This window comes from Seriola aureovittata, chromosome 12 (assembly GCF_021018895.1).
Source record: "Seriola aureovittata isolate HTS-2021-v1 ecotype China chromosome 12, ASM2101889v1, whole genome shotgun sequence".
In the NCBI taxonomy this organism is placed as follows: domain Eukaryota; kingdom Metazoa; phylum Chordata; class Actinopteri; order Carangiformes; family Carangidae; genus Seriola; species Seriola aureovittata.
In genome coordinates, this window is record NC_079375.1 from 21,014,170 (window position 1) to 21,027,942 (window position 13,773).

Sequence of the window (13,773 nt, forward strand, 5' to 3'; positions counted from 1 at the left end):
TAGGAACCACCAATTTACGGCAAGTATAAACTTTGACCACATGTAGCCACTAGAGGGAGCCAGTCCAGGAGAGGAGACTGCAGCTCCCACAGGACCAATAGAGGGAAGATGGTAGGGAAGTAAACGCTGAAAGGTTATTAGATGAAGAGGAAAGATGTAAAAAGAAGTTCAGACGCAGTCATGGAAGAGAAAAAGCAGCATGTGCAGACGGATGGGGTTGTAGGAAACACTGGAGTAATGAGTGCTGGCTTTGAATCTCCTGGAAGTAGCTATGAGAAGGGTCCACAATCATTACAATTAAGATTTCAGTAATTAAAACTGTATTTGGTTAACCTTTTATCAGGTGACTGCCTAAACTCTGTAGCAGTTCATGCTACAGTCAATATATCCTAAAACGAACCATACCACGGTGATGTACAGAAGAGCCTTCAAATGAACAGAAGGACGTGTGAACGAAAGATAATTCAGGAGAAAAGAAGGAAGTAGATTTAAAAATAAAAGCCAAATCACATATCAACACACACACTTTTCTACAGCATGCTGAGCTGAGAGCACAACACAACACTGAATGCTGTTGTGACTTTTTATTGGGATGAAAACATGCTTGTGCAAAATTAACAGCATCAACAATCACAATGTGAAGCTCCAGCATGGAATGAAGAAAACAAGTAAACTGTACGATAATCACAGACATGCCGAGGCAAATTTCTGACTAAATAATTATTTTACATCTTCTATTCTCTATAAACAACCTCTTTATCTAAAACTGCTTGTAAGAGACAGAAATAGATTCTATATAAAAGCTACTCAAGGAGAAAGGAAGACTTGGTATTAGGAGTGAATATCAAAAACAGCTGGGCAGGCTTTTTGGACCGAGATGGGATGTAAAGTAGATGCAGGGTGAATATGGAGGAGTAGTGGCTGTAACAGTAGCACTAAAAGCTCTTTTGTCTGCTGTCCATCGCTTGTGTGCTGGGAATAAGATGTGAAGCTGCTGAGGTATGCATGAACACCTGTGCTCTGAGAGGAAGCTCTGTGCTGAAATCCTAGCCCTGAAAGAAAAGCTCTGGCTTCAACTCACTTTGAGATGAGACAATAAACAGAGAGAACTACTCGGGTGGTTACTATGGTGACCAACTGAGACAATGGAGACTGAGGTGATTGAGTCTGACACGTTTTTTTGGCCCCGGCATCAGACATGGGAGCCGGCTGCAGAGTTGGTACCTGCTTGCCCGGCCCCCTAGGCGCGCTCCTCTTCCTCCGTCAACTGGGTGGCGGCCTGAGCGGGGGAGGGGCTAGAGTGCCGCTGGCGTCTCATGAAGGGGAACACACTGAGGAGGAAAGGGAGGAAGAAAGAAAAATTGTGATGGTAGAGAATAAATGACTGTTTTAAAGTAAAAGGAGAATAAGGTTCTAATATATCTAAACCGCACCTCTTTTTAGTCTCCTGGGGGAGAATAGCTTTGGCCAGCATGTTCTTGTATAGGTCAGACTTAAGATATCTCGGGTAGGAGTCCTAAACACACACACACACACACACAAAATACACTGGCTTTACACAACAGTAGCACCAATCCAAAAATTGTCTGCTAACTTTAAAGGAGCAATTTTCTAAGTTTTCTCTGCCGCCAAATGTGGTTTCTTGTTGGGAGCTGGTGGTGGTGATTGACAACAGCTTCCGCCATCATTGCGTTTACAAGACAAAAGGTTATAATTCCCCCCTTTTGGGGATTTGAGGCTTCAGTGAGACGGGCCAGAGCTAGCTGGTTAGCTTGCTTACTTCAGTAGAAGAAAGGACAAGTTAAAATTACCATTGCCTTTCACCCCTGGAGGCAGCTCTTGGGGAATAAAGGAATAAAGTCTGATGCTGATGCAACGTTTCTTCCAGACTGGTAAGGAAAAAGCTGTCAATGCTAATGCTAACTTACAAAATAGCTCCTTTAAAAGCTGCCTCAGTTTGTATATGTTGCTACTAGACCACATAATCCACATAATACACTAATGACACACACTTATACCTATCCTTGTCCCCTGGAAACATAAACCCTGTTAAATAATTGGTAAAGTCATCACAGACATAAACAATTCTGTGTCCCATAACATCCTGCAACTCAAAACAGAAACTCTTGTGATCAAAAAAATACAATAATGTTATATTGGTGGTTGTTATTTTGTCTATAGCAACAAATACAGCAAGAAATGTGGAAAGCTGAAAGTTTTTGCCAATGTTAGAATATCATTGCATTGTTACGTATTAAAAGTGCAGATTGATTTGAAGTCTGCACTTTACAACAAGTTGATTAACCATGACGGAGAGTATGTGCAAAACCACTGCTAAGGTCCTTTAAGCCAAGTCATTGACAGTGCTATAGCATATAAGGTAAGTGTCATGTATCAAAGAGTCAGAGGTCAGACCTTTTTCATGAGGAAGTAGATGTGCATTTGTGCGTCATCCATAACAAAACGATGTGGGTGTTTGATCCCCTCTAGGGTTTTATCCATGGTCTTACTGTCGATGTTGACCCAGCGGGCGGCTCCAGGAGCCAGGAAGTTTCTGAATCAGACACAAAAGAGTGGCTGTCACCTGACAGTAAATGTCAGCGTGTATTTCTGCATGTCCATGTGCACGTACACTTACTTGTAGATCTCTTCCACTTTCTCTATGATCTTGGAACTTTCTCCATGTCTGATATCCTCGCAGGCCTGCCAGAAACATAGGTTCTCCGCTGAGAGCAGAGAGACAGACAGGGAGGTGTTGGGTATGGATGGAGATGAATAATACAACAACAGTGATGCAGGAAAAAGTGAAACACAACAAGACTTTTTTATAGCACGGACGGCCTCTGTGGAAAACCTTGGCCCCTGGCAATAGTTCCTACAGTGCAGTATCTCTGCATGAGTGAACAAATCCCTCTCTGTCTTACCTCTCTCCTCTCTACCCTCCCAATCTAATCTTTCCATTCTCCCACCAACCATGTCATGAAATGAATCTTCTTTTCCATTCACCTCACCTCACCTCTCACCACTGGGACTGGAAAATGTCATTAGGGAATATAATGAAATTCTGAATGCTAACAAGAGTGAGACGCAATTAAAGGTTAATATGGATAACAATTACATTTATTTTTCTCTGTTTGTTATTGTAATAAGCTTCTGCATTTGAATAATTATTCAGTTTGCAGCGCTCCGTTGACAATTTATACCACGATTCACTAAGAAGGTAGAAAATAGAAAGAAATACAAGATATTCCTCACACCAAGTCAGGTTGGTTCTGTTCTGATCTTCAAACCTTATCACCAGATGTTTTTAAGAAATTCATTCTTATCATATCAGACTTGACACAACAATCATCAGGATTCAGGACACATGCGCACACACAAGCATATGACAGTGCTGTGGAATATTAATGTCATTGCACGTGTAAATTATTCATTGTAATTTGAAAACAATCCAACACTTCTGTCACTCCACCTCACCACTAAACTCTTTCTCCAGGTAGGTCATGAACTCCCGCCTCCCCATGGAGTCATTCAGAAGCTCCATGAAGCTGAAACTCCAACGCTCCACTCGAAGACGCGTCGGGGTCGGCACTCTGCTCACAGAAACACCCAAACAGTGAAAACATTTTTTTTTTAAAAACTAGATCCAGTCGCTCTAGCGTTCATAACAGAAACTAGTGCTTTAATTTTGAACTTAAATACGAACGGATATGTTCAGAGATGCAACAAAAGATGAAACCAGCAAAACTAGATTAAGTGTGTGGACTTGAACTGGAGTTTGGATTTATTATTATAACGTGTGTGTATCTGTGTGTGTTCTCTCACATGTCTGTGTTCATTGTCCAGTGTGCGGTGTCATCGGAGATCCAGGGGTTACTGGGAAGGCAGCCTTGCATAATGGGATCGTGGTTCTGGTACTGCTCGCTGTATTTCACAAACCTGCAAAATTCACACACAAATGCAGAGGCACACACACACACACACACAAACACACACACACACACACACACATACACACACATACACAGTATTATTGTATTAGTGCAGCAGATCATAAGACTTAATGGCCACTAATTCCAACTTGCCTCAGGAAGCATCCATTAGTGGCTCTTACAGAGGGGCAGTAAGCCTTATGTGCGAGTGTGCGCTACAGACGTAAAGTTCGGTCCGGGTAACGTCACATCAGTTAGTCCATATGTGTATCTGTACATGTGCATGTGTGTGTCTGCATATGTGTGTTCATTGACACGCACCCTTCTAGGCAGATGGATGACTTTACACGGTTTCTTCCGAGGGCCCTTCTAGACGAATCAATCTGTGAACAAAGACAGAACGCACACGTACAAACGCACACACACACGCACACACACACACACACACACACACACACACACACACACACACACACACACACACAAAGTGAGCTATAATATAGACTCAGTGTATTTAAAGTGATGGTATATGAATTATATATGATGTTTACCTCTCTTTTGTAGTAGTCACTGTTCTAGTTCTATAAGAGAAACAACGAGTCATCATATAATCATCACATAATATAATATAGTCATCATATAATTATAAAAAGACTATAATATATTGTAACTGTCCATAGTAAAGTGCAGCTCACTTGGACACTTACTTTGAAATAATCCCAACAGGAAGAAAGAAGGAAAGCAATAAAAGAAGACGAAAAGAGAGAGATAGTTGGCGTGTTATCACATTCAATATTTCAGAGGGGAATATAAAACAGGAAGTATCGAAATGTGATGATGTCACTGACCAGCGTAACTCTTGAGCTGAAGTTATTTGGTCTCTCTAGACCCATTTCCAATACATTATGTGCCCCAGTCTGGAAAAAGAATATAAATAAATGCACTCCAATACACTAATAACTAAGTATAATATGTTTGTCATATTGTCTGTGTGTGTGTGTGTGTGTGTGTGTGTGTGTGTGTGTGTGTGTATCTCTGATGAGAAGATGCGTGTGAGTGAGCACTTATCCTTCCTTGAGCTTTCCACTCCACTAGCTCTGACTTTTATTCCCAGGTTTGTCTTTCTTTTTCTCCATGCCCTCGTCCCTAATTCATAAGGGCAAGACAAGATGGAGTCCCTCCTCCAAACCCTTGTCCCTTGCTTCACCCTTCTCTGACGCACAGTACTTCTACACTCTATCCCATCATTCCTTGCCTCCTGCTCCCACCCCCCAAACCTTTTCCCTTCTCTCTGTCTGTCTGTGTCTGTTTAAGAACCAGCTGAGCCGCTGCTGTGGTGTTTAGTTAACACATAAAGAAAGTGTGATGATTTTCTTTCTCTCTGCATTTCTTCATCTCTCTCTCTCTCTCTCTCTCTCTCTCCCCTGTTGTCAGCTGAGGCTTTCACCAGATGGGTTGAATATTTCATGCAGGAGGCAAAAGGGACTGTGAGTGAACATTAGTGGGACTGTTTTATGTGATACACTTTCACTTTTTTAGTTGTATAGTGTTATATAACTGATAGTATAGTATAGAATAGAATAGCATAGAATAGAATAGCATAGAATAGAATAGTATAGTATAGAATATAATAGTATAGTATAAAGTAGTATAGTATAGCATAGTATAGAATATAATAGTATAGTATAGAATTGTGTAGAATAGAATAGTATAGTATAGTATAGTATAGTATAGTATAGTATAGTATAGTATAGAATATTGCAGTATAGTGTAGAATATTGCTGTATAGTATAGAATATTGGAGTATAGTGTAGGAAAGAATAGCACATTATGGTATAGAAGTATTATAGTAGAGTAGAGTAGTGCAGTGAACGTACCGGGGGTCTGTTGATGAGCCAGTAAGCCTGCTCCTGACATTCTAGGACAATGCGGTCTGCCTTCCGCCTCTGTTTGGATGCTCTGAACATAAATCACACAGTAAGTTTGTGTGTGTGTGTTTGGGAGACTATGTGTGTGTGTGTGTGTGTGTGTGTGTGTACATCTCAATGTACCTAAGTTGCTCTCTTGCTTGCATCACCACAAAGTCCCAGGTGTGGTTGATCCTCTTGTTCAAGACACTGTACCTCTCCTAAAAAGGAAGAGGAATGATGACATGGGCCAGTTTCCACACACTCAGTACTGCATATTTCATAATACACACATGTTCTCTTTTCTTTACACAGACACACACACGCAAGCACACACACACACACACACACAAACTTTCCTCACCTTTTCATATTCCATCAGTTCTCCTTGTTTTCTTATGTTCTTTTTAGCCAAATAGATTGCTGATGGGAAATAAGGGGTAAAACAAAAACAGCAAAGGAAGAAAACAGAGGTTAAGAGATTAGTGCCCTTATCTACATCATCTGTTTTGCTTAAATTACGTGTAAATACTCATCAGGACTACAAGAAGAGGTTATATTTCAAGTGTAAGATTTCCTGCTTAAAATTATGGGTTGCCTCACATTTTGTTGTGTGTTGTTTTGTTGTAAGGTTATTTTCCCTCACAAGTGGATACATAACATACAGAGCTTAAGAGGGTATGCATTTCCATCCCCCCTCCCCTTCAGTTTATTTTGGTCTTACCATAGTCCAGTTCTGAGGCAGGCCATCTGGTACTAGTCCAGAAGTAGGGAGTCTGAGAAAAACAAGTGACATTTTAAAAATGTCTGATACAGACTGATGTGGACGCGGGTGATGTGAAGTGGCAGCAGAGAGTGGCAGATGGATGAGGGGATTAGGAAGTGGGCTAATGGAGAGAGAGGGAGAAATGGAGATAGACAGGGATATAGAGAAGGTGACAGTTTAGCCAAAGGTAGACGGAGGGAGGGCGGGTTTTTTACAAGCAGGCAGAAAGAACAGGATGATCACCTGACCTGGAACCGGTAGGGCGAGTCATCAGCTCGTAACACAAGAGATCTCGGCTCCTTGAGGGGATAGATGTACCCGTATCTCACCAGCATGCCAGCAAGGTGCAGAGCCTCTGTTAAACACCACAGAAGAAGAAGTTCCAAACCAGTTTTGGTTACTTTTGGTCAGTGCTGTAAACTTAGAGTAGTTCACTGAGTTTTTAGTCGAGCTTACACACATTTTAAGGTATAAATCTTTTTCAGGTATATTCAAAGACATAATCATTTATGGGGAAATGACAAATTATATTAAGTTAGAAAATATAACATTTTCCCTTGATTTTTATTAATCCCTGTATCATGTTTGGTGGCACATGATAAACTGGAAATAAACACTATAAATTAGCCATAAGGAATAAAATTATTATTTGCTGTTGGTGTAATTTGTCATACATTTTCTATCACACTCTAGCACACCGTCAGCAATCCAATGAAGGCTTTGTTCCAGTGATGAAATGCATCATCAATCTTCAGTCCCTGCTCATTTGTTAAAAAGCCCCACTTTTGTGAGTGACAGCAACCAAAAAAAGGCTGTGCATTGCATTTTAATCAGCTCTCTCTTTTGCTGACTGACTCCCCTCTTTCCTCTTTTCTCCTGAGGTGAAACCATCCACAGGGACATTATTCAAACCCAGATCATCAGGTGAGTTAATCAAACTTGGATCCTCTGGGGTTCACCTCATTCCTGTTTACTGGAAACAGCTACTGCCACGATACACACATACACACACATACACACACATCACTATCACGTCAGCTTGAGAGAAAACACCATATCCTGGCAACACATTGGCAACGACACACAACAAGCCAGACAGACTGAACCAGACAATCACAGCAGATCCGTCAAAATCCTTCATCACACACACAATGTAGGCATCAATACAGTTACTTACCCTCCTCACAGATACAATATTTCTGGATCAACCAGTCAATTACATCTCGACCTGCAGACAAGGAACAGAGAGAAAAGAGGACAAACTTTCCCCCTCTACTCTGCAAAGCACACAGTATTTCTCCAAAATACACTGCTGCATTATGCATGACCGCTGGGACAAACACAAGCTGCAATGTGCATGTCCACACACGCACACACAGATGCTGATGCACACTGACATAAAGGGACACACACACACACACACACACACACACATACCTGTCATGGCATGAGGAATGACAGTGATAAGGAGCCTCTGGTTTCTCATCTTCATGCCCATGTCAGGGTCCTGCATGGCCACAATCACCTTCTCCATCTGCCAAGGGAACACACACACACACACACACACACACACACACACACACACACACAAACACAAACATGCACACAAGCACAGATGCATAAACATGAACATGCAGATAGGAAAACAATGCATATATTAAATGTTCCATCCTTTCATAACTTGTTTTCATGCTGGTACACGTTTAAACGTACTGCACGTTTTCGGATTCACACAAGGACACATCTACTGTAATATATCACATTATAAAAACTAACTAAAATAGACAGAACCACACACTCTAACCTTTCGAAAGCATGTCATTTGCTCCCGGTGCCAGCCTCCTTTAGCCAGGGTGTTGATGGTCATCTTGCAGGCTGCTTGGATCACTCGACGGGACAGGAAAGTGCAAGACCGAAGTGCTGCCGGGAGCGCGCGGCAGAGAGTGCACCACCACTGTTGCGTTTTTTTCCCTTCCATCAGGCGGTCCGGTGCCTGGCGGGCGCGCCCCTGTGTAGATTAGAGAGGATTACAGTTTGATTTTCAATATGATATATAGTTTGTGTACAGAGGCGAAAACAACAATTTGTCTGGAAGTCTTTGTGGACCATCAGTGATTTATAAGCCCATTGAAAAAGGCAACTAAAATTTCAAAAATATAGGCTATAAGGTAGAAAACGAAATATAAAGTAGTAGTAGTAGTAGCAGAGTAAAGTAGTAGTAAAGTAACACCTGCTTTTAACCAGTTGTTTTAACCGCTGGTTAAAAACAGGTATGGTAAATAATGATGATCAATAATCGCAATGTAAATGTAGGCATATAAAGAATATAAAGAACAAACAATAGTTTTTACTCTGTATTTTTGTGTGGGATAATAAAAATGTTATAGTTTTGACAGACAGGCCTTTAATGTATAGCCTATTTCCTTTTATTCTATGTTAGATAATATTAAATACGTTTTTAATTTTGAAAAAAGTAAGGTTTTATCCTATGTAAATAACTTAGTTACTTAAAGTTACTTTTGTCATTTGAAGTGTCGCCTATATAACACTATAACAGTCTGTGTTGACATTTGTTAGCCACCACATGCACCGACTCGGCTGAATAGCCGTAACAGTATTTTGTCCCATGCAGGCTTCTGTAGGCACAGGAAGTGGTTCCGTCGTCGCTTTGAGACCACTCACTAGTCTCATTGTCGGCTAATTTATTGAGTAGATTAAGAGCTTTTTGCTGAGGTAAGTGTTCAACTAAATACGTGTTTTCTTTTGAGAAGGCTCCTATGATAATTAAGCAACGCGAGATTTGTTGCGGAATAGAAAACAGTCTTTTTTAGCTAACCTTGCTAACACTAGCTGTAGCAGGATGGAGGGGACCGACACAGTGGAGCTTGGTGTTCACTTGAATAATGTTGAGTTATAGCTGTGATCTTACAATTTGTAACGCTGATGTATACAAATGTAATGTTAAACATCAGTTTGAAATTACCCTTCTTTTATCTTTACACATTGTACAGTTGTTTATCCTCTTCAGTCCAACATAGGCTGAGGATCAGTGCATTGTTGTGCTGTAGCTAGATGTATTTTGTTTATTGTTGTTTTTCTCTGAAGCATATAAGAAACATCTCCTACAAATTATTTCAAGATTTAGTAAATTTAAGTCTGCAACATGTCATACAATCTGAATGTTAAAAAATCACAATAATATCATTAATTACAGTTGCATAATCATTTACTGGATGACAAGTCACCTTAGACCTCTCAATAATGCACTTAACTTGTAATGAAGATTTACCATGTCAAATTTTGTATGGATCTCTGAAAGGTGGTCATGGGTGACATTCGTCAGTCATTGCTGCCTCGGGATGTACTGAGTGCAGCCAAGGAGCTGCTGTACCACCTGGACATCTACATCTGTAACCTGGTGCAGTCTGGGAGGCAGCCTCCTCAGGTCGACTCTAAAACCTTGGAGCTGGTCGAGGAGTTCATTCTGCATGCACCCAAGGACAGAAACACCCCTGGCAGGGTAAGACATGACCCTGACATACCTGTGCACAAACACACAGAGACACACAAATATAAATTGTGCCTGTGTTTTTTTTCCTTCAGAGAATGAGTGCTCTTCAGGAGCTACAGCTGTTGGAGATCATGTGCAGCTGTTTTCAGGAGCAGAGTCGCGACACCGTCCGTCAACTTATGTTCTCCGCCCTCTTCAGTCTCCAAGGCAACCAGGCAGATGAGAGCCGCATGGGACTGTTAGGCAAGTTGGTCTCCATGGCAATTGCTGTTGGCCGGATTCCGATCTTGGAATGTGCTGCTACGTGGCTACAGGTGAGAATATAAACACACATACTTCAAATAAATGTGCGTTTAAGTGTGTGTTTTGTGTGTTTGTTTTTTTAAATTATTTTTTTTATTTCTATTCCATTCACTTCCCTGTGTGGTTTGGATGAATGTGTACTGATTGTGGATGTAGTGAACATAAGCCTCTGGTTGTGTTTCTGTCCTGCAGAGAACCCACCGTGTGTACTGCGTACGCCTGGCGCAGGTGCTGGTAGACGACTACTGTAGTATGGTCCCAGGCTCAGTACCCACCCTTCAGAACATCCACAGCGCCAGCCCGCGCTTCTGCTGCCAGTTCATCACTGCCGTCACCACCCTCTATGACCTCACCACAGGTACTTTGGCGGGATAACACACAAGTACAAGAACATCTACAAACTGGGACCTCCAGAAAATGGGATTTGACCTCTGTTGAACATTTAATGTGGGCACAGGCAATGCATTGTCAACATGCTCTTTTTAACATGCTAAAAATACAACTATCCCAAATGTAATCTCATAATTTCTTGCATCCGTTTTGACATTTTGACTTTTTGTGTGTGTGTGTGTGTGTGTGTGTGTGTGTGTGTGTGTGTGTGTGTGTGTGTGTGTGTGTGTGTGTGTGTATAGAGGAGCTCACCCCTCCACTAGAACTCCTCCAGATGATTGTGTCGTGGATCCAAGATGACCCTCGTCTGGTCCTAATCACCTTCCTTAATACACCCCTCTCTGGCAGCCAGCCAATCAGCTCACTTGATGTCACACCATTAGGAGGGTTGATGCGTTGGTGCGTCAAAGCACCGCTGGCCTACAGGAGAGACAAGAAGCCGGCGCTGACCAATGGCAGCACTGAGAATGAGCCAGAGACAGGGCCTCTTTTCTCTGCACTTCATCTAAGTGTTTTACAGGTATGTGTGTGTTCTTAGATACATTTATGTGCAGTATACATTATGTATACATTTTCACTATTCAAAACATACATGTTGAACATTATCAAACCATTTTCCCATCCCATTGTCCGTCTCCTGTTACATTTAGGTCTTCATGCTACTACCAAATATACTAAATGAGAAGGGGCTCTTTGGTCGCCTGGCGCTGCTTCAGATGGAGTCCTTGGCCACGCTGACCTCTGACCTTTCCAGACTGTTGGACCAGGCCGATAAACATACGCACACATCATCCACAGACACACACGCATTGTCTCAGCTGACCCTGGACCGGCTGGCACAGGCCCTGCAGGTTGCCATGGCCAATGGAGCCCTGCTCTGCTCGAGAGGTAAGAGTGTGGACAGGGAGGATGGAAAAATAAAAGTGGTGCAAAGGTAGCAGCTTGGAATGTGGAGAGAGGAGAGGAAGACTGGGAGAGTTTAGTCATTTACTGCCAAATGAGTAAATGAGTTACTTTGTGAGCAGAACTTCTACCAGGTTATAGTTAAACTCCAAAATCTTAGATCTTAGTAGCGTCAGTATCTGGTCTGAAATTGGAAATCATTTCAACTGCAGATATTCAAATCCAGCTCTGTGTATGTGCTTTATATCTCTGTCCTGTGTGTCTTTACTGTGCTGTCTACAGAAGAAATGAGAGCTTGCGAACCACACTTCCAACAACAAAGAGGATATTTATAAACTTAAAGCTTGTAGCTGTAATTATTCAATTTTCATTTGACAAATCAATAATAAATCCATTTATGTGGAGTATTATAAATGAAATTAGTAATAGTATGAGACTATGCTCATAATGTGTAGATATGTTAGGGTTCATCAGGTCATGCCTGTCCTGGCCGACAGATGAAGTTAATTTGAGACAGAACCGATATGCTTGAGGCTACACATTTCACACTAATTGTGTATTTCCATGAATAGAAATTAAGGATAAGACTAGTAGAATCACATTTTCCTAGATAGTACATTTTGCATCACTGAAACTTGAATATGAATATCGAGGGTCCACATAACTTTGTATCGACAGTGCAACATCTCCACCTTCTTTGAAGCAGAGCGACGTGTGAAGAGTTACAGATTTCAGATTTAAGTGATGGTTAAATGAGTCACTGATTCACTGTTCTTCGCTTGTTCTTCGCTGTTTGAATACTTATTACATCTCATATTGTCTCTACAGAGGATCTGAGAGCCATCTGTTCCCGCCTCCCCCACAACAAGTAAGAGCCAAGTGTTTATTGCCTTTAGTTCACAATTTCCACTGGAAACTTGATTTTTTTTCTTGAATTATACATTGCAAAAATAATTACCTTCTTGTGGATATCAAAGCTATGTTTAAAGACAGTAAGTGGTGTTGAACTGAGGTATAACAAACTTCCCAGCTGACTAAAAGGGAGTTACTTTTAGAAGTTTGCATTGTTAAGAAGTGTAATCCAGTTTCGAAGCCAGAAAAATGGCAGTTCCCATTTAAGCCAGACCATCTAGCTCTTATTGATCAAACCATTTCTAATTTAATATGAATGTAGTTCTGATATGGGCCTTTTGTATTATGTATGTGTATATTGTAGATGTGTATATTATACAAACATGACTTAAATCAATTTTTTGTTCCATCTTAACATTTTATCTTCTTGTTTTTGTGTCTCCAGTTTGCTCCAGCTGGTTTTGTCAGGCCCAGTGATGTATTACAACAACATCCACACTCCTCCACTGGCCTTCAGCCCACATGCAGCTCATTCCCCCATCGCCTCACACCCCACACATCCCACACACCCCACACACCCCACACACCCTACACACCCTACACACCCTGCACACACCTCACACACACCTCTCGCCACCCACCCCTCCTCTCACCCTCAGTACCCCGGTCAGGCTTTCATGACGGGGATGCCGTTTCCCTTCCGACCCAGCCACTAAAAGAAATAATGTGCATCTTGTTTGGAGATGGGAAGGTGTGTGTGTGTGTGTGTGTGTGTGTGTGTGTGTGTGTGTGTGTGTGTGTGTGTGTGTGTGTGTGTGTGTGTGTGTGTGTGTGTGTTGATATTGGGTAATGAGTGTTGTAGTCTGATTGTTGACAGGCATGAATTAATGTATGTTTGAGAGATATGTATAATGTTATCACAGGTTTGTGTCTGAGAAAGTCTGTGAGGATAACATGTTTGTCAATAAATATTTTTTTACTTCTCTCTTTGTTCTCTATTCAACCACTTGTGGTCACTGTTGTCAAGGCCTGTGAACAGGCTTGTGTTTCAGGCATGGAAACATAACTATGGCATTAGCTTAATTATGCTTTATGCTAATTGTGCTAACCTACTCCACTATATTTTTTGTGTGTTGATGAAGCTTTAAACTCTTTTTAATATGGACAGGTGTATTTACCTGCATGATTAAAAACAGAATCATCAGTGGA

General features: G+C 41.4%; 2 protein-coding genes across 3 annotated transcripts; one reads left to right on the forward strand and one right to left on the reverse strand.

Annotated features, from left to right (window-relative positions):
* Positions 1-553: 553 nt before the first annotated feature.
* Positions 554-8,663, reverse strand: rgs11 (regulator of G protein signaling 11). 2 transcript variants are annotated; one of them, XM_056392481.1, is made up of 17 exons: positions 8,410-8,662; positions 8,043-8,139; positions 7,783-7,833; positions 6,854-6,960; positions 6,564-6,615; positions 6,204-6,262; positions 5,984-6,060; positions 5,810-5,891; positions 4,781-4,849; positions 4,484-4,507; positions 4,254-4,315; positions 3,826-3,939; positions 3,478-3,593; positions 2,639-2,726; positions 2,416-2,554; positions 1,434-1,516; positions 554-1,331 (listed from the first exon to the last, which is right to left on the reverse strand). In XM_056392481.1, exons 1-17 carry the CDS (start codon positions 8,581-8,583, stop codon positions 1,241-1,243), a joined length of 1,485 nt encoding a protein of 494 aa, XP_056248456.1. In that variant the 5' UTR covers positions 8,584-8,662; the 3' UTR covers positions 554-1,240. The 2 variants fall into 2 exon arrangements, with proteins under 2 accessions (XP_056248456.1, XP_056248457.1); XM_056392482.1 differs by lacking the exon at positions 7,783-7,833 and having other exon boundaries at positions 8,410-8,663.
* Positions 8,664-9,201: 538 nt separating this feature from the next.
* Positions 9,202-13,549, forward strand: ints15 (integrator complex subunit 15). Its single transcript, XM_056392484.1, has 8 exons — positions 9,202-9,338; positions 9,925-10,125; positions 10,209-10,430; positions 10,612-10,777; positions 11,052-11,329; positions 11,460-11,697; positions 12,541-12,580; positions 13,010-13,549. Exons 2-8 carry the CDS (start codon positions 9,931-9,933, stop codon positions 13,278-13,280), a joined length of 1,410 nt encoding a protein of 469 aa, XP_056248459.1. The 5' UTR covers positions 9,202-9,338; positions 9,925-9,930; the 3' UTR covers positions 13,281-13,549.
* The last annotated feature ends 224 nt before the right edge of the window (positions 13,550-13,773 follow it).